This window comes from Podarcis vaucheri, assembly GCF_965113315.1.
Source record: "Podarcis vaucheri genome assembly, chromosome: 5".
NCBI lineage: Eukaryota > Metazoa > Chordata > Lepidosauria > Squamata > Lacertidae > Podarcis > Podarcis vaucheri.
Window position 1 is genome coordinate 4,671,892 of NC_138763.1, and position 27,059 is coordinate 4,698,950.

Below are 27,059 nucleotides of genomic sequence, written 5' to 3' on the forward strand. Positions count from 1 at the left end.
CATAATAATTACCAAATACAGACGGCATTCAAAACACACCAGGAAAGAGTTATTTACAGCTATCAAGAAGTCTGGCGTTGTTTTGAAGGAGCCCAGATAGCCAGTTTAAAAGTTAAAGAATGACAACCTGCTTCCATATTTGGACGCCTGCAACTCGCCTTCAGTTGGTGGGTTTGGTTGTGATTTTTGCCTAGAATGATAGGGATTCTCATTCTCACTGGCCGGTCAGTCTTCACTTTAGTGACCTTTGACAGCTGTCCCAGATCAGGTCTCACCCAGCCCAACTTATCCAGGACCCACTCATCCAAGACCTGCTGCTGCTTGCGCCAGTGGCGAAGCTCTAGCAGGTTATTATAGTCAATGCAAGTCCAGTATTGGGTAATTGGCTCCTCACAGTGCAGTTTAAGCTGCCTGAAGAAGTCCATTGCACACTTGTTCACTTCCTTGCCTTCCTTTAAACATTCCTGTGGGATCTTCTCTTCCCAGCGGCAAAGCATGAACTCCTTGTTGGGCTTGTCACACTGTGAGCCATAATGATGAGCTGCTGCTTTCAGAACGGCTGAGGTTCCATTCACCTCTGTGATAGGAATTTTGAGGTCTTAGATATATGGTAATGTTCATAAGTGTACCAACCAAGCACCTACATAGATCAGCACAGGAAGACCGACCTGGAACCATTTTGATTCCTAAACTGAGCAAATGTTTTCTCTGCAAGGTCAAAGTGGGAAACCTCCCCATTGTCTCTTTCCTCACAAATCCTGTCTTAAGGGCACATTTAAGATACAAATAGGGTGTGAGCCTGTGACCTGGCCCAGGAACGAAGTATTTATCATCACAAAAGATTGGCCAGGCTACCCAGGCAATCCAGCCTGGAGAAGAGGAGGTTAAGGGGTGATATGATAGCCATGTTCAAATATATAAAAGGATGTCACATAGAGGAGGGAGAAAGGTTGTTTTCTGCTGCTCCAGAGAAGCGGACACGGAGCAATGGATCCAAACTACAAGAAAGAAGATTCCACCTAAACATTAGGAAGAACTTCCTGACATTAAGAGCTGTTCGACAGTGGAATTTGCTGCCAAGGAGTGTGGTGGAGTCTCCTACTTTGGAGGTCTTTAAGCAGAGGCTTGGCAACCATATGTCAGGAGTGCTCTGATGGTGTTTCCTGCTTGGCAGGGGGTTGGACTCGATGGCCCTTGTGGTCTATTCCAACTTTAGGATTCTATGATTCTATGATTCAATCAAGGTAACCTGGCAGACAGGAGATAAACAACGCACTCAAATTTCTGTTGTAGACCGCCTTTTCTGTGATGTAGCTATGATGTATCTGAGGGTGGTCTTGGGTTACACCCCTTCTGTGATGTATGTATGATGTTTCTGGGGGTGGTCTTGATCTACAGGGTCGCAATTTCAAAAGTCTTTATAAGGCCTTGCACGCCATTGTTCTGGGTCCTCCTCCTTTCCTGCGTGTGAGGGGAGCACCCTGTTGCAACAGATCAATAAAGATCAGGTTTACAAGCTGCTTTGCTTCTCAATATTCTCTGGCTGGCCTCTGTTATTCTCTCCTAACAATAGGGAACCTATGTAAGGACTCTATATGGGCTCTTGGATACCCCATAAGGGAAAAGGGCAATTTTTGTTTACAACAGGGGCCAACTCCAAGTTACCTGGAGCAAAGCAATCTGCTTCAAATGGACCTTGGGCCCTTCTCTGAAATTTCAGGGAAGGTAGAATTGATGCTTTTATTAAAAAATAAATAAATAGTAAAGATCCTCTGTGCTTCCCATTGGCCTCAAAAGCCAACTTTCAAGCCAGGTATGGCACATTCTGCCTGCTAAAGAAAGCAAGGCCTGCTGAGTTTTCACCTTTCACCTTCCTGTTAAAGGCACAGGACATGAGCCTTGCCCGAAAAAAGGTTGGCAGCTCAACTGCTTCCTAGTTTACCATGCACATTTTGAAACTAGGCATGCTTTGAAAGCAATAATCCAGAGTATCTGATTAAAATGACACCCAGCAGCCCCTAACATTCCTCACAGAATTAAGTATTAAGCAAAATGGATTTCTGGTTTGATAAGGATCGTTTCATTTCATGCTGTGCTTTTGTGTTAACTGAGGAGTTTCAGGTCAGTGTTTTCTGCAGAATTTAGGCAGCAGTCCTGCACCCACTTACCTGGGAGCGAGCGGGACTTACTTCTGAGTAACCAGCCATGCAAGCTAAGCCTGCGGAAGTGAAAATCATAAATTACGAACAAATCTGGTCAGCGGTCTAGAATTAAAATGTTGCCCAGTGTGAGAGATTACCCAGTCTAGATGCTTAAGATGCCAGGGCTACAGGAAGGGGTTAAGAGGATAGATACTTAAAAAAACAAATATATATAATGAAATAAAACAGTATGTCTGAGTCGGCTTTCTTTAACAGAAATATATTCAGTAGGTGCTGAGAACAATACAGTAAAAGCAGGGAGTTTGCATAGTACAGGCGCTGTCACACTAAAATACTGATTTTTATCCTGTGTGAAACAAACATTCTACGCATTTTACATTCCACTTGCAAAAGTGGCAGCTTTGCACTTTGCTAAATCTGGTCTCCTGCACAAAATTTGGAATAATCTGGTACTTTAAACAGATTTAATCACTTTGCAATTGCCCTCTGCATTTGTGTGGGGTGGGGATGCACTGGGAAAGAAAGGCACTCTGCACTCCAAGAGGAGCAGGAGGTCTCTCAGAATTATTTATCTGCATATACAAACCACAGAGCCTAGGGCTTGCCGGTCAGAAGGTCGGCGGTTCGAATCCCCGCGATGGGGTGAGCTTCCGTTGCTCAGTCCCTGCTCCTGCCAACCTAGCAGTTCAAAAGCAAGTAGATAAATAGGTACCACTCTGGCGGGAAGGTAAACGGCGTTTCCGGGTGCTGCTCTGGTTCACCAGAAGCGGCTTAGTCATTCTGGCCACATGACCCGGAAGCTGTACGCCAGCTCCCTTGGCCAATAAAGCGAGATGAGTGCCGCAACCCCAGAGTCGGTCACGACTGGATCTAATGGCCAGGGGTCCCTTTACCTTTACCTTTACTGTCTACCCTGGTCCTGAATTAGGCGAACTCTGTAGAACAGAGCTTTCCAAACTTTTCATGCTGGTGACACACTTTTTAGACGCGCATCATTTCACGACACAGTAATTTTGTTTTACTAGTAAGGAGGAGGTTAAACTAACCCTTTTCCGGCCCCGAGAGGAACTCGTGGAGTGTTCACACGACACAACCACACACTATAGCCGACACACTAATGTATTGCAACACACAGTTTGGGAAGCTCTGCTGTGGAAGTTCTATCAGCAATCGGACTGAGGTCTGAGGCTTTAAATACAGGAACCGTTCCAGGGAAAAAAAAACTGAGGTTAATTTATTACAAAAGTCCACAGATAAAGAAAGCTAAATCCCCACCCAAATTTCTGATTCCCAACATAATGTTTGCTCATTGCAAACATGGTCAATCACTAATCTTTAAGCAATGTTTCCTGGTTTGAGTAATAAGACCACAGTTAAAGCTAGATTGATCAGAGACCATTTTAAACAAACTGAGAGACTAGGTTTCTATGCTCTCTTGCTCTTGCTCTCTCATTAAGGATCTCATTAGAACTTTTCCACAGGATCCGGTAATGATCTGGCTGCATGTCAGTCTTTGCTTATTAATTTATATTTTCTTTCTGCCTTTCCACACTGGCCAAGATAGCTAACAAAACGGAAACACAAAACACATATATGCAACACACACACACACACACACACACACACACACACACACACACAATCATCGGCCTGTGAAAACGCAGATCTTTAAACAACAACAACAGGCAAATGAGCCCATCAGGCTAAAGGTCTGTTCAAACCAGTAGTTCCCAAACTTTTTCGTGCCTCTGACCCCATGGTTCCAAAAATTCATCCACAGAGCTCCCTGCCCAACCCTATAAAAAACATTATTCAGAATGGCGGTTTGCATGAAGGAAGATGATAACACCATAAAATTCAAAACAGAAAACAATTAATTGCACATTGATTTGAATTCCAATTGAAACTAGTTAGTTTAATCCAACAAAACGGATGAACTTGATCCAGGTATACCAGCTTCTCAAAGTCTGATGCTCATTTACATCTCCAGGAAATCTCACTGCCGCCCAGGGAGTTGTACCTCTCACTCTGGGAACCAGTGCTTTAAAAGTCCAAGGGCGATCCTAGTTTGGGTAAAATAACAAAGTTATTTTCAGTCATGTATAACTGCTGCATTTCAGTTTTGCCTGATACAGATTTCCGAGGATCAAAAAAATTGTGCACACCAAATTGGACTGGTCCTTTATACATGTATAATTTCAATTTCTGTGTATCCCTGGGACTAAGAAGGTGACGTTGACCTACTGAAGGGCTTGACATTGGCTCTTATCTCTTATCCATGAGACCAGAAAACCCCTGCAGATATCATCTTTATCAGAACGTCTGTTCCATACAATATAGGAATCAAGTCTTTAGTGTGGAACTCCCTTCCATATCTCTCTATTGTCTTTTATATGTGTCTGTTGAAGACCTTCCTTTTTTTCAACAACCCCTTTGAAGCTGGATATTTTATTTGTCCCAATCCATATTTGCATCAGACCAGACCTTGTTTTCACATATGAAATGGCTTCCAATATATGGAATTGTTTTAAGTTGTTTTTACTGTTGACGCTCCATGCAATGCGATTCATAACCAGAACCACTTTTAAAATAATAATAATAATATTTTGTATCTTCAGGAACTAAATTCTACGCAGAAAGTATTCATAGCTCATGCGGCCTCCAAGCTCAAGACTGGAATCCAATTTCTGGTTCCTGCATATTTTGACCTTGGAATATGGCCTTGTTACTGTCTCTCTGTAATTAAATCTATTATGAGGACTCTGGGTGGGAAGAGGGAAGTTTCAAATGCTAATGAGTCAAATGATTTGTTCACAATTCCAACTGTATATGCATATGCTGATTTGACAGCCCGTCAATCACCTCCAAGGAACAAGTCTATTTCTGACAGTACCTTTTAAAAACCGCCCTCTTTTTAGAACTTGCAAATTTTGGCATAATATTGCAGGAAATGCATCCCGTTCACCCAGAGCTTTCGGTGCTGCTCCTTGCTTTCATTAACCTGGAAGAACAGGTTGGGTCATCTGTAAAAATGTTTGCTTGGATACATTGCTGGCTGAATCAGCCCCATCTAGCGCAGCATTCTGTTCTCACAGTGGCCAGCTTTCCCACGCATTAACTATTTTTACACATACGTATTTATTTTAACTGTGAGAGCTGGACCATCAAAAAGGCTGATCGCCGAAGAATGGATGCTTTTGAATTCTGGTGCTGGAGGAGACTCTTGAGAGTCCCATGGACTGCAAGAAGATCCAACCTCTCCATTCTGAAGGAAATCAGCCCTGAGTGCTCACTGGAAGGACAGATCCTGAAGCTGAGGCTCCAAGACTTTGGCCACCTCATGAGAAGAGAAGACTCCCTGGAAAAGACCCTGGTGTTGGGAAAGATGGAGGGCACAAGGAGAAGGGGGCGACAGAGGACGAGATGGTGGGACAGTATTCTTGAAGCTACCAACATGAGGTTGACCAAACTGCGGGAGGCAGTGGAAGACAGGAGTGCCTGGCGTGCTCTGGTCCAGGGGTTCACGAAGAGTTGGACATGACTAAACGACTAAACAACAACAAAAATTTATTTTAACTGACTACAGCTGGCTTTTCCAACACGGAAAGTGGCATTAGATTAGGAAGAGAACCAGGGCTGATGTTCCTGGACTACAAATCCCATAATCCCTGACCACTGACCCCACTTGCTGGGGCTGATGGGAGCTGGAGTTCAACATCAAGCAGTTCTCACCTCCCAGCACCCCCTCCAACAAGACAAAATCTTAAAAGAGCAAGCAATATATGTGTATATTTTTAAAGACCTCCACCTCCTAACGCAGCCTTTGCCCATATATTTCGGAGTACAACTCCCATTGGCCCCAGAGACACACCTGGAGGGAACTGGGTTGCCCAAGTCTGCAGTAACTCAACCCATTTAGCCGTGATTCCTGCACTGCGGGGGCTTGGCCTAGACAACCTTTGGCTTCCATCCCCAATGGAATTCTATGATTGCTTTTTTGAACAACAACAAAAAAGTCTTTTTGCAATTGTAACCGATGGAACTACCCGCCACTGTACACTGACTCCCCTTCCCAGGTCTCACAGTGATGTAAATTCTTTTTTAAAAAATCAATTCCAAAAGCAGGTCATGATTGCCGGCCATGCAATTCTACTCTCTGCCGAAGAATGCTGTGTGAGCTGCAAGCTTGCAGCCTGGAAGCAGGGCCAGATTTAGGTTTGATGAGGCCCTAAGCTACTGAAGGTAACGGGGCCCTTTATATGTCCAGCTGTCCTTTGTCAACAACAAATTGTCGCTATTTTTTGTGTTGTAAAAGGACCCCTGACCTTTAGGACCAGTCGTTGCCGACTCTGGGGGTGTGGCGCTCATCTCACTTTATTGGCCGAGGGAGCCGGCGTACAGCTTCCGGGTCATGTGGCCAGCAGGACTAAGCCGCTTCTGGCAAACCAGAGCAGCGCACGGAAACGCCGTTTACCTTCCCATCTACTTGCACTTTGATGTGCTTTCAAATTCCTAGGTTGGCAGGAGCAGGGACCGAGCAACGGGAGCTCACCCTGTTGTGGGGATTTGAACCGCCGACCTTCTGATCAGCAAGTCCTAGGCTCTGTGGTTTAACCCACAGCACCACCCGCGTCCCGTTTTTTGTGTTGAATATATGCTATATGGCAATTGATGAACCTAATAGGGATCTAAAGCCATTTGCACATAACAAAACATGTATTTTATCAAAGTATCTGTTGAATTGAAATACAGTTAAGAAGAAGTATATTATAGTGAAGTAATTATTAACTTAAAATGATTTTTTATTCATAACAATCCTAATAATGCAAACACGGGTTTTATTTTATTTGTTTTTTGTTTTATCTTTTGGAAACGTACATCCAGTTTTTGTTTCCTTTAAATTTTGGGGGTGCCCCCAAGAGCGTGGGGCCCTAAACGAGAGCTTGTTCAGGGAAGTTTTTAATGTGTGACAATTTAATGTATTTTTTTTAAATAAATATATTTATTAACTTTTCAGAGATTATACAAAAAAAGCAAAATACAAAAATACAAAAATAAAAACACATATAATTTCATTCACTTATTTTCTCTTAACCTACTTCTCAGACCTCCTCATACCTCCCCTTTTTGTATTCCAATTCAAATTATTCATTCAGCAAATCCTCGTCCTTAATTTTCACTTAATTCTACACCTTTCTTTCTCTCTCTCCCCCCAATTATCTTAATCATTACAGCTGATAAATTCTATCCAACATCATTCTAACATTCACATTTTAATGTATTTTTATTCTTTGTTGGAAGCCGCCCAGAGTGCCTGGGGAAACCCAGCCAGATGGGCGGGGTACAAATAATAAAGTATTATTATTATTATTATTATTATTATTATTATTATTATTATTATTATTATTATTATCATCATCATTATCATTATTAATCATCATCATTATTAATCATTATTAATTATTATTATTATTATTATTATTATTATTATTATTATTATTATTATTATACTGTACGTCAATCCGGCACTGCCTGGAAGCTCCTTCCCTGAGATGCGCTCGCTCGCTCGCTCTAGCAGCTGCCGGGTGGGTGGGCGGGCGCGCGCGCGCACATGGAGCCCCGCAGCGGCGGAAGGGTTAAGCACCTGCGGGCGAGAGGCGCGCTCCTTGCTGGCTCCACCTTTCGGCCGAGCGAGAGGAGGGTCCGGCGGCGGCTGCGGCGGCGAGGCGCTTCTCCTCGGGCTCAGAAGCTGGTGCCATCCCCAGCCGCCGCCGCCGCCTGCGCTCCGCGTGGGGACCCCGAGACGCCTCTCTTTGTGCTCCTCCAAGCCAGAGAAACTTCTCCCGGCCCCGAGGCGCCCAGCATGTTCCAGTGGTGAGTGAAGCTCTTTCTCAAAAGAAACCCTTTTGATTTGCATCTTTCCCAGCTGTGCGTTGCTCCAACTCCGAGCGTCCTTTTTTTTGCTCTCCAAGACGCGCGTTTAAAGAATCGCCTCCTTCCTTCCCATCTTTCGCTGGCTAAACTGAGCATCCCAATTCAAGGCTCCATCCTTCTTCTTTTTCAGCGAGAGTTTTTCTCATCCTCCCTCCTTCCTTTGCCTTTCCTGCTAAAACACCATCCTAGGAGTTGTGATTAAAAGCGTGCAAGCAGAGTGGATTTCTTCAACTCCAGCTCTTGTTTTCAGAGTAACCCGCCCCAGTACAGTGGTACCTCGGGTTAAGTACTTAATTCGTTCCGGAGGTCCGTACTTAACCTGAAACTGTTCTTAACCTGAAGCACCACTTTAGCTAATGGGGCCTCCTGCTGCTGCTGTGCCGCCGGAGCACAATTTCTGTTCTCATCCTGAAGCACAGTTCTTAACCCGAGGTACTATTTCTGGGTTATCGGAGTCTGTAACCTGAAGCGTATGTAACCTGAAGCGTATGTAACCCGAGGTACCACTGTATTCATTTTTTCTGTGCTTTGCTTCACTCGCCCCCATCCCATTTCATTTTATTTTTTTATGCCCGGGATTCAGTGTTCTTGTAAAAAAAAAAAAAGGTGACAAGTTAAGTGGGCCTGGGGGTGGCTGGATGAAGATGTTGAAACTCTGCAGGGTGTAAAGTGCAAATTCCATACTAGGGGATTTGTTAAGAGGAGAGAGATCCGAATCAGAACTGGCGATATCTTAAGGCTGCCCTGGTGGCGAGACCCCGCTCGGAATGCTGTGTAAATTTCCGGTTCTTGGACCTCGAAAAGGCTATTGTGGAGTTGGAGAAATGTTCAGAAAAGGGCGACCCCCCCCCCCCGGAAAGGTTGCAGCGTTTGGGAATTCTCAGTTCAGAGAAAAAGTGAATTAAAGGGTTGGGGGGAACAAGGCTAGAGATGTCTGAGATGGTGTCTAGAAAATGGACAGTGAGACTTTTTTCTTCCTCTTTCATAATCCTAGGGCACAGGGTCATCCAGGGAAGATGAAGGATAGGAGATTCAGGACAGAAACAAAGGGAGTTTTCCAGTGGCTTGCTGGCCACAGTGGCTATGTTCTGCCTCCCCTGTCAGGCAGTGCACCTCTGAATGCCGGTTTTGGGAGCCACTTGCAGGTTCCCTGTGCTGTCTGTCTGCTTGGCCACTAGGAGCACAGGCTGCTGGACTCGATGGGCCCATTGCATTGTTCCTGCAAAGTTCATATTTTCTTTTGCTGGCTGACAGTATATCAATGGGTAGGACTTTTAATGCATTTAGGAAGTTAGGAAATGCAGATCTGAGAGTCATATGCATTGCATATGAGTTGCATTGCTCTGGCAAAGTTCTTCATATTAGCTGACAGTATATCTATCTGACAGTACAGTGGTACCTCGGGTTAAGAACTTAATTCCTTCTGGAGGTCTGTTCTTAACCTGAAGCACCACTTTAGCTAATGGGGCTTCCTGCTGCTGCCGCGCTGCTGTAGCACGATTTCTGTTCTCATCCTGAAGCAAAGTTCTTAACCCGAGGTACTATTTCTGGGTTAGTGGAGTCTGTAACCTGAAGCATATGTAAGCTGAAGCGTATGTAACCCGAGGTACCACTGTATATTAATGGGTAGGACTTTTAATGCAGTTAGGGAGTTAGGAAATGCAGATCTGAGAGTCATATGCATTGCATATGAGTTGCATTGCTCCGGCAAAGTTCTTTATATTTTCTCTTATTAGCTGACAGCATATCAATGGGTAGGACTTTTAATGCATTTAGGAAGTTAGGAAATGCAGATCTGCAGCTGAGAGAGAGAGAGAGAGAGAGAGAGAAGTTGGTGGCCAAAATGCTTGCCAACTGTAGTTTCCTGTAACGGATCCTTCTCAGAAACAACCCTATCTTTCCATCCCAGCCTTGCATTTTCTCGGTTTGAGGTTTTCATCCTGAAATCAAAAGATTACTGAGACCTACGGCTTATGGTGTGATCCTGTGTCTGATGATTACGCAGCAGTCTTCCTATATTTAGTGGGGCTTACTCCCAAGTAACTGGATCACAGGTGTAGACTGGGGGCGGGGGGCAGAAAGGCTTGTGTTCAAGCCTTTTTTTACCCATAGGGCTCCGTGGATGACTTGGTGCTGAGCGTCACACACTTTCAACCCAACCTACTTCGCAGAGTCGTCATAAGGCTAGCCCATCCCTTGAGCAACTTGCGAATCAAAATATGATGCTGATTGTTCCAGGGGTGGTTGGAGTGAAGAACAAGTGGCCAAACTCTTATTTATTCCTTCATTATTACTATTTTTTAAAAGAGAGACTAGGATATTAGTCCACTGCTGTGTTACACATCTGCAGAGCCAGGAGTGTGGATCCAGTTTAACAACTCAGCTGCCACTGATTTTCTGCTTGGCAATCCAGAATATGAGAGACTTGCTTCGAAGCATGAGCAATTGCTTGCTGGATCAAATCAAGGTCCATTTATGGGCTCTGCTAGAACACTGGCCAGTGGTCTGTTCATGAACTACAACAGACCTTCTGTTCATCCTGGCTAAAGATAGGAAGAGACCACTGGCACCAACCTTTTTGCAAGCTCCTTTGCACAGGATACGGTTTGGTCCATCAAGTTCAGTATTGTACGTTAGCAATATCAAAAGCAACACAATGGCCAGAAACAACTACAATGTTTTGAATTATTTCATAAAGTTTTTCACATTGCAATTGTTTCTGGCCATTGTGTTGCTTTTGATATTGCTGACTCGTATTTTGCAACACGGGGGTTGGTTTGTTTACTCAGTATTGTACGTTGACTGCTAACTCTCCAGGGTTTCAGTTACAGATAGGTAGCCGTGTTGGTCTGCCATAGTCAAAATAAAAAAAATTCCTTCCAGTAGCACCTTAAAGACCAACTAAGTTAGTTCTTGGTATGAGCTTTCGTGTGCATGCACACTTCTTCAGATACACTGAAACAGAAGTTGCCCGATCCTTCTATATAGTGAGAAGGTGGGGAGGGGTATTACTCAGAAGGGTGGTGGGAATGGGAGATTGGCAGATAGCTGAGATGAGCCTGTTGACAACTCTTAACGACTGCAATAGGTCTTACAGGAAAAGGCAAGGGGTGAGAAGGTGAAAAATGTCTTAGTCATGTATAATGAGATAAGAATCCAATGTCTCTGTTCAGACCAGGTCTCTCCATGGTTTTAAGTTTGGTAACGAACTACTTAGTTGGTTTTTAAGGTGCTACTGGAAGGAATTCTCCAGGGTTTATAGACAGGGGGCATCCCAAGTCCTACCAGGAAATGCCAGGGACTCACCATCTTGTGTTACCTGTTGGGAAATATGGAAGCTGCCCTAGATGTCAGCCTGCTGGTGTATCTTGGCTCCTGGGGGGGGTTAGCTCTAGGTGAATTTGCAGCAAAATCTGCATCTTCCTCATGTAACAAAGGGGTGAGTTGATTTGGGACATGTTCACACAACTTCCAGAAATCGGAAGGATTGAGAGTGGAGCAGAGGAGGATCTCCTTCTCTACACCATCTCTGTATGGCGCTCTGGAGAAGTTGGTGGCTGTTTTTGTGAGGGGTTCGGTCACAAGCCGCCCAGTCAGGTTCCATCACCATCATTACTTTTTATTGAATTTTACAAGAAAAGAAAAGGAAAAAGAAACAAAAAACAATACATAGCACTGTAAACACATTTATACATATTTTCCAAAATGCAAACTAAAAAAGAAAATACTTTTCATAACCAATAATATTACCAAATTCATGCTTCAAACATTACAATATATAAATCTTAGTTAAAATATTATAAAAGACTTCCACCGCATTCACCACACGTCTCTTAGTTATCTTACTCGCCTTTACATCTGTTCTTCAATCATTTCCCTCCCTTAGATTCTTTCTTAATCAGTCAAATATTTATGTTCTCTATATTCTTCACAAGGTTAGTCTAGGCACAACTTTCATATTTGAGCCCTGCTTGTATAAATATTCGTTTAAGCATTCCCATTATTTCAGAATTTTGATTTATGCCTTATTAAATCCGTCAGTTTTGCTAACTCCAGGTACTCACATACTGTAGTTTACTTAGCCATTCCCCTTTCGTTGGGAAATAATTTCCTTTCCAGTGACTGGCTACCAATGTTCTCTCTGCTGTTGCATCATTAAATAGCTGGTTGGGAGGGTCTTGTGCAACAAACCGGCTTCCCCGGAAGATCAGACTTTTTGCGATAAGGAAAGTGAAGATGTGAAAAGGATAAGGGAAAGGGCAGTGTGGAGGGAACGCTTGCCTTTGACACACCATCCCTCTAACCTCCCCGCAAACATGCAAGAATTATTGTTGTTTAGTCATTTAGTCGTGTCCGACTCTTCATGACCCCATGAACCAGAGTACGCCAGGCACTCCTGTCTTCCACTGCCTCCCGCAGTTTGATCAAACTCATGCTGGTAGCTTCGAGAACACTGTCCAACCATCTCGTCCTGTCGTCCCCTTCTCCTTGTGCCCTCCATCTTTCCCAACATCAGGGTATTTTCCAGGGAGTCTTCTCTTCTCATGAGGTGGCCAAAGTCTTGGAGCCTCAGCTTCACGATCTGTCCTTCCAGTGAGCACTCAGGGCTGATTTCCTTCAGAATGGAGAGGTTATATATCTATATCTTATATAGATATAAGAATTAAGGTAAAGGTAAAGGGACCCCTGACCATTAGGTTCAGTCGTGACCAACTCTGGGGTTGTGGTGCTCATCTCGCTTTACTGGCCAAGGGAGCCGGCGTAAAGCTTCCGGGTCATGTCGCCAGCATGACTCTTTGACGTGCTTTCGAACTGCTAGGTTGGGACCAAGCAATGGGAGCTCACACCGTTGCTGGGATTCAAACCGCCGACCTTCTGATCGGCAAGCCCTAGGCTCTGTGGTTTAACCTACAGTGCAGCCGCTCATCAAATAGAACACACAGTCCAATTTCCCTGCAACAAATGAAGATGGGCACTCAATAACTAGGTTGCGTGGATGTGTCTTTTGACACCTCCTGTTCAATTATTTTACTGCATTTTCATCCCACCTTTTCCTCCAAGGGGTTCAGGGTGGTGTAGATGGTTCCCTCCTCATTTAATTCCCACAATAACTCTGTGAGGAAGGTTAGGCTGAGAGGCAGTGACTGGCCCAAGGCGAGACCTTCATGGCCAAGTGGGGAGTTGAACCTTCATGTCCCAGGTCTTCGTCTGATGCTCTAACCACTACACCACACTGTCCCTCCTAAATTCCTCCTCTAAAGATCTGCTGTCACTTAATTCGGACCCCTGCTGCTTCCACGGATGAGAAACCACAGAGCCTGTTTTATAGCTGAAAGCTTCTGAGCGGGTGACTTACGGTTTTCTGTTTTCTTTTGTTCTTTTTGCATAGAGCAACAGGAAATGGCAGATCTGCCACAGGGGAGATTTTGTGCATTGGGATCTAAATTGCTGGCTGAAAGCAGAGGTTGGGTGGCCATCTGCCATGGATGCTTTAGCCGAGATTCCTGCATTTCAGGGGGTTGGACTAGATGACCCCTGGGGTACCCCCCAACTCTACAATTCTATGGTTATGCGAAGGGCTTCTCCTTTTTTATCATAATTTTTATTAAGTTTTCCATATTTCATTACATTTTCGTTACACAAATCCATGACTTAAAGCATTGCTCAAACAGAGCATCGACCTGCTTCCCTCCCTCTTTCTGACTTCCAACTCTTTTACCAATTCTTCGCATTTCCATAGCCACTTTTTTACCTTATATCTTCTTTTGACATTCACCTGCTTATATGTAAATCAGCTCCTTATTTTCACATTACCAAACATTTCAACTCAGACCTACAAACGTTTTCAAACGTTTACAGTTTTCTTTCATATAAGATATAAATTTGCTCCAGTCCTTTTGAAACAGTTCGTCTCGCCGATTCCGAATCTTCCCCGTCAGCTTTGCCAACTCCCCGTTTTCAACCATCTTTATTTGCCAATCTTCCAATGTAGGAAGTTCCTGCTGCTTCCATTTCTGGGCCAGAAGTATTCTTGCAGCCGTTGTGGCACACATGAACAAATTTACACAACGGCTGCAAGAATACTCTTTAAAAAATTTCCTCACCAATTAACCCCAACAGAAAAGCATCTGGATTTTTACTAAAATTATACTTAAATACCTTTTTCAATTCCTTATATATAATATCCCAGAAGGCTTTCACCTTAGCACAAGTCCACCACATATGGAGGAAATTCCCCTTATGAAGGGCTTCTCCTTATCTTCCCCTTGCACAAGATTTAGCCTTTTTAGGTTTCATTTCATCGTTCCAGGCTGAAGTTTCGTTTATTTCGTTCCAAGCACCAGCCGTAACGCATTAGGCCTGAGGGTCTCTATTTCACTTTTGATGGAAAGAAAGTGTTAATTTCACAACTGGGGAGAAAGCCACACACCTGCGGCTGGGTCAGGGCAGCAGCCAGGAACTGTATGAGTAAACTCTAGCTATTTAGCTGCCTGTTCCTCTCGTGTAATTTCCAGGATTGGCAGCATTCAGAAGAGTAATCTAGTAACGTGCTGGAAAGGTGGATTTCCCCACCGAAATAAAAATAAAAATATTTTTTTTTAAATTAATATTTTATTAAGTTTTATCAATAAAGTAATTCAGAAAAAAAGTATAAAAACAGAAAAATACAGAATCACAAAATACAAAAATACAAACATTAAACACAAAAGAAAAAGAAAAAAGAAACCACATAAAAAACAAAACTCCCTCTTTTTCTTTAAATTCTCATCTTTAGTTAACTTATTTTCCTGACTTCCTCACGCCTCCCTTTTTTGTATCCCTTTTTCAAAATTTGGTTCAGCAAATTCATATCCAAATTAACTTATCTATTATCAATCCCATCTTACATTTTACCTTGTTGCTAGAACCCCTTCAGTTCATTTCAACGTCATCAGCATACAAAAATTTTACAATGTTTCTGTAAATAAATTTTAAATTTCCTCCAATCTTCTTCCACGAGCTCTTCTCCCTGGTCTCAGATTCTGCCAGTCATTTCCGCCATTTCCATGTAGCCTATTAGTTGCATCTGCCATTCTTCCAGGGTGGCTAGATCTTGTGTCTTCCAGTGCTTTGCAATGAGAATTCTTGCTGCTGCTGTAAAAATAAAAATAATTTATCCTTTGTGTCATCAGAGCCTGCTTGGTGTTGTGGTTAGAGCATTGGACTAGGATCTGGGAGACCAGGGTTCAAATGACCACTCAGCCTGTGGGAATAGCTCAGTCGGCAGAGCATGAGACACTTAATCCCAGGGTTGTGGGTTCGAATCCTACATTGGGATTGCAGGAAGTTGGGAGCCTTGTTCCAACTGTGATTCTATGAAGCTGGGGTCACATGGGATGCCCTTGGGTTGCCTCTGTCAGCCTAAGTACCTCACAGGATTGTTGTGGGGATTAAATGAAGAGGGGGAGAACCTGGAAATGAAGGAGAGAGATAGACGCAGCATATAAAAGTACAGTATTTTTCGCTGTATAGGACGTACCAGACCATAAGACACACCTAATTTTTGGAGGAGGAAAACAAGAAAAAAAATATTCTGAACCTCAGAAGCCAGAACAACAAGAGGGATCGCTGCGCAGCGATCCCTCTTGCTGTTCTGGCTTCTGGGATAGCTGTGCAGCCTGCATTTGCTCCATAAGACGCACACACATTTCCCCTTACTTTTTAGAAGGGAAAAAGTGAGTCTTATAGAGCAAAAAATTTGGGACAGTCACTTTTGTTTAAGAAGGCGACCCCCGAAGGATGGCCCAGGGCGCTTCCAGACTGTCGCTATTCCCATATCGGCAAATCCAGGCTGCACAATTGCGGGTGACAGAGAGGTCTTGCGCAAGGAACCCGCTTCCCCGACAAGATAATACGTTTTTGCGATAAGGGAAGTGGTCGGGGAAATTGCCAGTGTGGGAAGAATCAGAGTGACACTTGACCTGACGCGACGCCCATCGAATCTCCCCAGAAGCAACTACCAGAAAAATTCACTGGAAAGTGTAATATAACATTTGCTTAACGCAACACTGTCTTATCTTCCCTTGAAGCAGAGCAGGATGAATGCCAAGCAAACAGGTCATCTGGTTACAGCCACAGACATTTTAAGTAATATTGTACAACTGTAGATACGGCTTTATTGCATTTCATTTCCTGAGTGCATCACCTTTTGCAGTTTATCTTATTTTTATTGTTTTGCACATCTTATTGTTTGCACATTATAAATCTTCAAAGTGTGTGTGGGGGGGTGTGTGAAACATTGGATAGTACCTCCCTTACGCTTTAGGGCAGATTTTCCTGGGCTTGTAGTTTTCCTTTCCCATTCCTTCTCATTTTGCCAGGCTGCAGCCTAACGTAACGCAGGGCGATGGCCTGATCCAGCCACAGTGAAGCCCCAAGTCTTGCTGAAAAACAACTGTGCTTGACTTTGGCTGCATCACAGACCGTGTCTCTGCAACCTCTGTAATTTTCTTCAGTGGATGAAACATAGTGGTATGTTGTTGTTTTTTTCAAAAAAATATTTTTTTTAAAAAAATGTTGGCACAAAGCTTGCTAGTCTAAAGTTGTGCCTTCCATATTCATCTTGTATTTGACGTGCTGCAGTGTACAAGAGTCCTTCTGTTTTAAACTCTTGCATCTAGCTCACAGAGTCTTCTCCCAAGCAGGGATTGCTCACTCAATGAGAAAAAGTTCAGATTGTGTGAATAGCCCTCCTGCTGAATCAAGGGCCCCTTCAGGCCAGTAGGGTGGGTTTTCCTTTTTTTACAAGCGCATTCTGCATTGCGTCATTGATGCAGTGGTTGTGCATTGTTGTTGCTGTTTAGTCGTGTCTGCCTCTTCGTGACCCCCTGGACCAGAGCACACCAGGCACTTCTGTCTTCCACTGCCTCCCACAGTTTGGTCAGACTCATGCTGGTAGCTTCGAGAACACTGTCCCACCATCTCGTCCTCTGTCGTCCCCTTCTCCTTGTGCCCTCCATCTTTCCCAACATCAGGGTCTTTCCCAGGGAGTCTTCTCTTCTCACGAGGTGGCCAAAGTATTGGAGCCTCAGCTTCAGGATCTGTCCTTCCAGTGAGCACTCAGGGCTGATTTCCTTCCGAATGGAGAGGTTTGATCTTCTTGCAGTCCATGGGACTCTCAAGAGTCTCCTCCAGCACCATAATTCAAAAGCATCAATTTTTCGGCGATCAGCAGCGGATTAGCGGTGGATTTATGCTGGACCGTCCACAAGTCAATCTGCTTTATCAGTTGTTCTGTGATGCTGCTGCAATGCTGTTGCACGATTGCCGTCTTGGGGGGGGGGAGCTCTCGCACGATAGAGCAACAGAAGCAGGACAAACATTAAGAATAATCCCAGAACGTTAGCTGTAAGGAAAGTTACAGGATTTCAGCAGGAAGTTGCTGTATGTCTGCCCTGAAACTTCTGCAAGTGTAAAAAAATTTGAAAACGGAGGCAGAATAAAATTGCAGAGCTTTGAAAAATTGAAAAACAAAGTGCGAGATTGGCTCCATTATTATCAAATAATGGAGGCATACAAATTGGACAAAAAGTTGGTTTCCAGGTGGAAAAATCAAAATTGGAAACAGAATTGTTAGATCCAAAAACCAAGAATTTGCCAAGAATGTATAACTTGCTGTTGAAATGGAACACTCAGGATGAAACGGTGAAATCAGCTATTATTAAATGGGCACAAGATGTTGGACATAACATAATGATGGCTGACTGGGAACAGTTATGGACCACAGGTATGAAATTTACGGCATGTAATGTCCTAAGAGAAAATTTAATGAAAATGATTTATAGGTGGTACATGACACCAGTTAAGCTTGAAAAAAAATACCATTTGCCCAATAATAAATGCTGGAAATGTAAGGAGACTGAAGGTACATTCTTTCACCTTTGGTGGACGTGCCCAAGGATTAAGACATTCTGGGAGATGATTTATAATGAAATGAAAAAGGTATTTAAATATACCTTCCTTAAGAAACCAGAGGCCTTTGTCCTGGGCATGGCCGGCCAATTGGTGCTAAAGAAGGATAGAACTTTTTTTATGTATGCAACAACAGCAGCAAGAATACTCATCGTGAAGTATTGGAAGACACAAAAATAATATTTATTGCTTTTACAACAATTTAAACACTACCAAAAAAAAAAACAAAGAAAAAACAATACATTACAATACAAAGACACTACCTTACACTAAAACATTATACTAACAAGACAAAACAAAAACAATTTAAAAACACATCAACAAAGAAAAGAAAAAATAAATAAATTTCAATATCTTATTTTTCTTTCACATATTTCCACGACCTCCTCACACCTCCCTTTTTGTATTCCACTTCTATTAATTATTTCAGCAATTCCTTTCCATCTTCCCCTGTTTCCTATCCTATAATTATCTTAACACATTTCAACCTTATTTTTCCTTTAATACTCTATTAATCTATTTGTACTTAATTCCTTATAACCTTTCTACTAAAGCCATTATCACTTCGTTCCAACATTCTTCTAGCATTCCTTAATTTTACAATATTTCTGTAAATATCTTTAAACTTTTTTCCAGTCTTCTTCCACCGACTCTTCTCCCTGGTCTCGGTTTCTGCCAGTCATTTCCGCCAATTCCATGTAGTCCATCAACTTCATCTGCCATTCTTCCCTGGTGATCTGGACACTTGACTTCTGTCGAAGCAGCCTAGAATAGTATTAGGTTTTTTTGCTGCTGCATCACACTGTGGACTCAATTTTTGTGGTCTGCTATGACCCCCTAGAAGATAAATGACTTATGCTCAGATGATTGCTGCTGCTATCCCTGACCTCTTCTTGTTTCTTCCTTTAGTCATCTAAATGGAACCTCCATGTTCAGACATGGTGTATCTCCAGATACCGATTTCTGAAGGACAAATCAGCGGGGAGGGTCATTGCTTTCCTGCTTTGCTTGTGGGCCTTTTTGGGAACACCTCGTTGGCCACTGTTGGAAACAGGATGCTAGAGTAGGTGTTCTCAGGCTCACATTCTAAAAAGCACAGCACAAGACGAAAAGAGGTTGGGAGGGAGGAGGAAAAAAGCAAACTCAGACATTAGTTTTTGGATTCAAGGTTCTTAGAAATAACCAGCTGGAATTGAAACAGACCAAGGAGAGGAGAAATCAGAAGCTGCTGATGGAGCGACTCTGCTTCTCTCCGTCTGCCGTGTCCAGTTTTATCTTTCTCATTCCAGCTGTGCCTCTTTTCTGATTGTTGAATTCTCAGTTTGCAGGAGCTCTTGAAAAGGGGAGCCTTGCTGGTTCAGAACAAGGGTCCAGTTAGCCCAGTGCAGACAAGCAGAAGACCTACCACAGCAATGGAGACCTGACACGCAGGCTGAAAATGTTCCGTTTTGAGTTTGCAAATGTTACCTTTAGGGGTGTGGGGAGAGTGGCGAGATAAAATGTCAAGCATGTCCCAAAATGAAGGGGTTGTGATAGCCCAGCGTAATTTTGATTTCCCCCTCCCTTTTTCTGCGATTCAAATATTGATGAGGAAAAGGACAGCAGTCGGGGAGCCACCACAGAAAAGGCCACCCTCAAAATCTCTCTGGGATGGGGGAAATAAGAGAAGGGTCTCAGATGGCAAGCACAGGGTCCAGGTCGGTTTATATGGGGAGACGCGGTCCTGAAGATATTGAGGTCCTGAGCCATATAAGCCTTTTTTTCCACATGTTTAGAGATATCTCTTCAACCCTGAAAAAACCTAGCTGTAGTCCTACATCTGGATTTTGGAATTTCAAAGGTAGAATTGATGGGGGGGGGTTCCCCAAAAGGTGGGGCTTTGTCCTAGATCTTAAAGAAGTCAACTGGATAATCACTTTTCTTGGGTGTTTTTGTAAAAAGTAAAAAAAAAAAAGCTCAACAAAAATAAACCTGGTCTATATTGCTCCAAGTTTGAGTAAGAGCCAAACCTGATCTTTGCATTTAGGTATTTGCAGTGCTTTTGTTCTAAAAAAAATATATGTTATGGGGTACTCTCATTTTCCTACTCATATTGAAATACTGCCTCTCAATGAGGTCAAACTGTGATTCACAAAATGTTTAGGGGTAGCTTCCCCCCCCCCAGAAAAAAGCACTGGGTACTGTATTTGAAACCTGCAGGTATTTGAGAAATGCAAATTGCACCAGCTGTGTGGGGAATCCTTGAATCAGAGCAGGTGATAAATTTAACCCTTTTCTCTCCTGCTGAAGTCCTGGGGAATTATCTCTTCCCTGAAGCTGCCAGTGGAGGAATCCCACACACCCCCAGCAAATACTCTACTAGCGCACCTAGCAGAGGAGAAAAGGGTTATATGTCCCTTGACTCTCCATCTACAGATCTGTGAGGCGGCTGGCCTTGTGAAGGTTTACAAAGTCTGATTAGGCCATCAGCTCTTGTTTCAGCCCCACATCATATCGAGGAGGAGAACGATAGGGACGCACCTTTATTTATTTCCTGCCCTACCTTCCAAAGGAGCCCAGGGTGGAAAAGGCTTCAGTAATCAAAAAATAAAATTGTTTAAATACAATTAAGCGCCATAAAATGTCTGAAGCATGTGGTTGTTTGCCAGGATTAGTAGCAGAATGCACGTCAAGTGCTGAATTACGTATTAAATTTGTTTGCTAAGACTAAACCTTCCCCTTGAACGCATGCTGTAGAAGTTTCACTGAGCGCAGTGGCCCAGGTCAAATGCAATGGTTTCTTGGCCTGATATGCTCTTCTTCTTCCTCCTTTTTCCCCCCCAGGTCTATCAAACCATAGTTTACTTCATATGGAGGTCACACTAAACTCTGGTTCCCTCAAACTGTGGAAGGAAGGAATCTGAAGAGGTTTGCACACAAGCCCAAAGCCCATTCACAATGCCCAACAGTTTTGTTACAGCACAGGTGGGGAATCTGTGGCTCTCCAGATGTTGCAGGATTGTACCCCCCCCCCACTCCTGACTATTATTGGCCATGTTCAATGGGGCTGTTGAGAGTCAGAGTCTAGCAATACCTGAAAATAGCAGAGCATATTCAGAAACATGTTAGAGAGGATGTAATTAGATAAGACGGAACCTTAACATGCAATTGTATGTAATTTGGGTTATAAACACCAGTGTTGGGTGAGCAGAAAGTCAATAGTTTTGTTGAATTGGAATAGAGTTGTTGAGTAACAAATGTAACTTTCTGTCTGGAAAAAAGAATAAAGCATTATTATAAAAAAGGTGACTCTTGGGAACGTGCAACTATTCTTGTAGTTCCCAGGCCCAAGGGATGGAAACTGCCCTTCTGAATTGCACCAGCCACTGGGCAGGAGTGATTTCAGTTCTTGATCAGATCTGACACAAGGCTGATGCCCTCTGGGCACTTGAAAAGATCAGCTTTTGAAACCTAGAAGAGAAATCCTTCGCCTTTGCTCTACCTGGGAATTTGAATCGAGCCAAACTGGTCTGTCCCGTCCCAACCAGGAGAGCCAGCCTGATAAAATGATCCCCCTTCTTCTACTGCAAACATTTGCACATTTAATGTGTTTCTGAGTGTGAACAGCTTTGCCTAAAGGATCCTGGGAAATGTGGCTTTCAGAGAGGCTGGCGGCTGCTATCCCACACGAACAATAAAAGAACAACGTTAGAGCAGCTTGCTGTATCTGTCCAGCATCCCAAACATCTTACCCAGGGGTCAGCAAACTTTTTCAGCAGGGGGCCGGTCCAGCAGGGGGGATACAAAAAATGGGGGCTTGAGGAGGGTCTGAGGAGTGTTGGAGGGTATCCTATTACGGTGGGAACTGACAGGTCACCCAAACACCAGCTATGGCTTATGTAACCTCAACAGTGTTTTTTGCTCTGGTAGGGATGGCCCCAGCTGTGATTTCCAGAGTATACAGGTCCAAAGAAATCCTGAATTCTTTGAAGTTCAGCATGAGCTATCTGGAAAGTGTTGTACACCAGCTACAGCTGGAGTCACCCCCATTGCTGACCAAGTTCCCAGCTGCGATCCCTGCATCACAGAGAGTTGGACTAGATGACACTTCGGGTCCCTTCTAATGCTAGAATTATATGATTCTATGAGAGGGAGAGATGGAGAAGGCATAAAACAGGGATCAGCAACCTTTTCCAGCTGTGAACCAGTCCACTTTCCCTCAGAACTTGTGGGGGGGCTGGACTATATTTTTTGGGGGGGAATGAACAAATTCCTGTGCCCCACAAATAACCCACAGATGCATTTTAAATAAAAGGACACATTCTACTCATGTAAAAACACACTGATTCCTGGACCATCCGCGGGTCAGATTGAGAAGGTGATTGGGCCACATGCAGCCCACGGGCCTTAGGTTGACTACCCATGGTCTCACCTTTCAAATGATGGACTGATTGTGATTGATCCTTAGTTAAACATTCGACTAATTCAGATGACAACCTTGAGCACGGTTAATAACTTTGAGAACTTTTGAGAACGTGTCCAGAGGAGGGCAACCAAAATGGTCAAAGGCCTGGAAACGATGCCTTATGAGGAACGGCTAAGGGAGCTGGGCATGTTTAGCCTGGAGAAGAGGAGGTTAAGGGGTGATATGATAGCCATGTTCAAATATATAAAAGGATGTCACATAGAGGAGGGAGAAAGGTTGTTTTCTGCTGCTCCAGAGAAGCGGACACGGAGCAATGGATCCAAATTACAAGAAAGAAGATTCCACCTAAACATTAGGAAGAACTTCCTGACAGTAAGAGCTGTTCGACAGTGGAATTTGCTGCCAAGGAGTGTGGTGGAGTCTCCTCCCTTGGAGGTCTTTAAGCAGAGGCTTGACAACCATATGTCAGGAGTGCTCTGATGGTGTTTCCTGCTTGACAGGGGGTTGGACTCGATGGCCCTTGTGGTCTATTCCAACTCTATGATTCTATGAACTAAAAGAAAAGTCCCTTGATCCAGGGACAGCCCATGTATTTACTGGATTATTCCTACCTCTTTTTCTTAAGGTACCATTCATAATGTAACAATATTCTTCATAACTGTGAGCAGGGCAGTGTGGGGGGGAGAAGTGGACACAAGCGATAACAACATTGTTCACTTCTCCTGCTGAGGTTGCACAGAAAAAGCATTTCGGTTCCTGAAATTGGTTCCGATCGTACTGATAAAATATAATGGATAGAATTCTACAGGATGTGGCATTAGTGTGCGAAAACAGTCCAGATCCAATGATCCCCAGATGGTGGAGATGTCAGGTGCTATCCTGACACCTGGGCATCTTCACTTGGTCGCAAGTGGCTGGAAGCCAGGGGCCAAATACAACTAGTAGTTGTTTAGTCGTCGCCCGCCTCTTCATGACCCCGTGGACCAGAGCACACCAGGCCCTCCTGTCTTCCACTGCCTCCTGCAGTTTGATCAAACTCATGTTTGTAGCTTCGAGAACACTCGTCCTCCGTCGTCCCCTTCTCCTTGTGCCCTCCATCTTTCCCAACATCAGGGTCTTTTCCAGGGAGTCTTCTCTTCTCATGAGGTGGCCAAAGTATTGGAGCCTCAGCTTCAGGATCTGTCCTTCCCGTGAGCACTCAGGGCTGATTTCCTTAAGAATGGAGAGGTTGGATCTTCTTGCAGTCCATGGGACTCTCAAGAGTCTCCTCCAGCACCAGAATTCAAAACCAAATGCAACTGGTGCCTGGCTAATTCCAAACACTGCTGGGATACCATTGCTCCAAGAAATTAGGGAGTCCTCCCCACTTCCCTTTGGCCCTGTGCTCCCCCCTTTTTTCTATTTGAACAATTTATTAGTTTGCCTGTTTTTACAAGTTTAGAAAAAGAATCCCAGGATTTTTCCTCCTGTGTGTTTTCGCCTAGCTTCCTCGTGGTTCGTGATGCCAGCTGAAGTTGTCAGCACAATGTACCCAAACTGGCGTGAAGGTAGCAGGTTGTTCTGCCACTTTTCCAATTCCTTCAGTTGGACATCAGATCTGGGGCTGATCACGCCACGCTTGTTGAGTCTGCCTGTGAGATTAACGACAATGTTCCCAGTTCTGTGATCATCAATGATCTCAAATTCACCTATGTAACCATGATTCATCATCAGTTAAGAACCGGATGATAACTTTGGAGCACGGTATGACGATAACTTGACGTTTTCCATGCTTCTCAACATTGTTGATGCTTTTAAGAGCATCTGCCAGAACGTTCATGCGCACCATGATGCCAGTGCAGCAATATGGAGGAAAAAGGCTTGAGCTGTGCTTTCTAAGGCACAGAGACCCATGCTGTCCCGGCCTAGGCTGGGCACTCCCCCTACCCCCTGCCCCTTTCCCCAGGAAAACCTGCTCTTTAATGCTGAATCGGAAAAAACAGCAATTCGGGTTTTCTGCAAATTGCCCTGTTCGGCGGGAAAGAGCGGGTTTTCACGTAGAAAGTGCCAGGCAGAACCGAAATAAGAAGAAAAGTGCTCTAACCCAGACCTGGAAAGCCTGGACCACTGTCTAGAAATGCAGAGCGAAGGTGGGTGTGCATGAGCCCCAGATTCGAATCTTCCCTTTCTTTGTGTGTGTTCTGCTAGCAATTGCAGGCGTTCCCGTTTAAGCCAGCTTTTGACTCTGTTGCTGCTTAGGGTGCTGTTATGGGTGCCGCCCTTCCTGGTGTTGTCGTTTTCTTGCTGGTGTTTTTAGTTTGGTATTTTTGTGTCCTCTTGGTTGTGTTTTTGTGTTGTCATTGACATCTGCGAGTTGCTTTGAGTGACGCATTGTGGAGGGAGGATATTGTGCAGGAGAGGAGCCGGGATGTCTGGCAGTGAATGAAGAATCATAATACAGTGGTACCTCGGGTTAAGAACTTAATTCGTTCCGGAGGTCCGTTCTTAATCTGAAACTGTTCTTAACCTAAAGCACCACTTTAGCTAATGGGGCCTCCTGCTGCTGCTGCAGAACGATTTCTGTTCTCATCCTGAAGCAGAGTTCTTAACCCGAGGTACCATTTCTGGGTTAGAGGAGTCTGTAACCTGAAGTGTATGTAACCTGAAGCGTATGTAACCCGAGGTACCACTGTACCGTTATACGGAGCTATGGTATGACCGCATTTGAAAGACCGTTGCGCAGTTCTGGTCACCACACCCAAAAAAGGATATTGCAGAGTCGGATAAGGTTCAGAAAAGGGCCACCAAAATTATTGAGGGGATGGAGTGACCCTCTGCATGAGGAAATATTTGCAGGGCTGGGGACTCTTAAGTTCAGAGAAAATGCAAGTGGTGATGTGATAGAAGAAGGATATGAAATAATCCATAGCATGGTAAAAGTGGAAAGAGAAAACATTTTCTCCCTTTATTATAACACTCGAATTGCTGGAACTGCCTGTTCTCGAGGTAGCCACTCAGATGACTGTGAGAAATCAGCAAGCAGGATTCGAACACAAGAGCAGGATTCGAACTCCCCTCCTGCAACACAGAAGCATTGCTGACTCCCGACTGTGGAGGCAGAGCAATAGCCATCCTGGGTAGTAGCCGTTGATAGCCCTCTCCTCCTCCATGAATTTGTCTAATCCTCTTTTCAAGCCACCCAAGTTGGTGATCATCCCTGCCTCATGTGGCAGGCAGTTCCGCAGTTTAAACTGTGCCCTGCAAGAACAACTCTCTTTTACAAGAAAGGAGGTTCTGACTAACCACCAGGAAGAACTTTCTGACAGCAAGAGCTGTTTGACAGTGGAATAGACTTCCTCAGAAGGTGGTGGACTCTTCTTCCATGCTTTAGTTGTGATTCCTGCATTGCGGGGGCTGGACTAGATGACCCTCTGGGTCCCAACTCTACAATTCTAGGATTGGATGTCCATGGGAGAGGCAGAAAAGCTTACACACACACACCCCGTATTTTTCCGTGTATAAGATGTCCCCATGTATAAGGCGCCCCCTATTTGGAAAATGAAGGGAGATGGCCCAAAGTTGTTGGGCTTTTTTTAAAGGGGGAATTGCACGCATGCCATCACCTCAGCAGGGCTGTTGCTGGGGGTTGGCAAAGTGGGCAGCCGCCCCCCCTCACCACTGCGGACTGGAAGCTCCCTAGACTGTGGGCAGCCAACCAGCTGGCTGGTGGCGCGCAGCTTCCCCCCCTCCATGCCACTATCCGTGTATACCCCAGTTTTTTGACATGATTTTTGAGTCAAAAAAACTTTGTCTAATACACAGAAAAATATGGGTGTGTGGGTTTGGGTGTGGGTGTGTGTATATTATAATACAGTGGTACCTCGGGTTAAGTACAGTGTGCCCCGCAAGACGAATGCCTCGCAAGACGGAAAACTCGCTAGACGAAAGAGTTTTCCGTTTTGGAGGTGCTTCGCAAAACGAATTTCCTATGGGCTTGCTTCGCAAGACGACAATGTCTTGCGAGTTCCTGCTGGTTCCCCCCCCCTTTTCTAAGCCGCTAAGCCGCTTATGAGCTGATCCGATCAGCAGATAAGCTGCTAAAAGCCGCTAATAGCGCTAATAGCGCTAATCCGTCAATGGGCTTGCTTTGCAAGACGGAAAAAACCACTAGACGAAGAGAATCACAGAACGGATTCTTTTCGTCTTGCGAGGCACCACTGTACTTAATTCGTTCCGGAGGTCTGTTCTTAACCTGAAACTGTTCTTAACCTGAAGCACCACTTTAGCTAATGGGGCCTCCCGCTGCCACCGTGCCGTCGGAGCACGATTTCTGTTCTCATCCTGAAGCAAAGTTCTTAACTCAAGGTACTATTTCTGGGTTATTGGAGTCTGTAACCTGAAGCGTATGTAACCTGAAGCGTATGTAACCCGAGGTACCACAGTATAGTGGTACCTTTAGTTGCGAACGGGATCCGTTCCAGAGACCCATTTGCAACATGAGCAGAACGCAACCCATGTCTGCGCATGCGTGCGACGTCATTTTGAGCGTCTGTGCGAGCGGCAAAACCTGGAAGTAACCCTTTTAAGTACTTCTGGGTCGCCACTGGACACAACCTGAAAAGACGTAA

At 44.2% G+C, this 27,059-nt stretch overlaps 1 protein-coding gene and 2 pseudogenes across 5 annotated transcripts in view; 1 reads left to right on the forward strand and 2 right to left on the reverse strand.

The window, feature by feature from the left end:
* On the reverse strand, positions 1 to 7,921 carry LOC309532936 (NADH dehydrogenase [ubiquinone] 1 alpha subcomplex subunit 8 pseudogene; annotated as a pseudogene). The gene is made up of 2 exons: positions 7,807 to 7,921; positions 1 to 598 (listed from the first exon to the last, which is right to left on the reverse strand). The product of its transcript is annotated as an NADH dehydrogenase [ubiquinone] 1 alpha subcomplex subunit 8 pseudogene (transcript).
* Positions 7,895 to 27,059, forward strand: part of B3GNT7 (UDP-GlcNAc:betaGal beta-1,3-N-acetylglucosaminyltransferase 7) — a 27,753-nt gene continuing 8,588 nt past the window's right edge. For all 3 annotated transcript variants that reach the window (XR_014220106.1, XR_014220107.1, XM_082224514.1), the window contains exon 1: positions 7,895 to 8,036. Coding sequence is in view for 1 of the 3 variants with exons in the window: in XM_082224514.1 (XP_082080640.1) it covers positions 8,026 to 8,036 (11 nt within the window). In the remaining 2 variants the exon portion in view is untranslated. The remainder of the gene's footprint in view (positions 8,037 to 27,059) is intronic.
* On the reverse strand, positions 23,845 to 24,305 carry LOC309532793 (small ribosomal subunit protein uS8 pseudogene; annotated as a pseudogene). The gene has a single exon. The product of its transcript is annotated as a small ribosomal subunit protein uS8 pseudogene (transcript).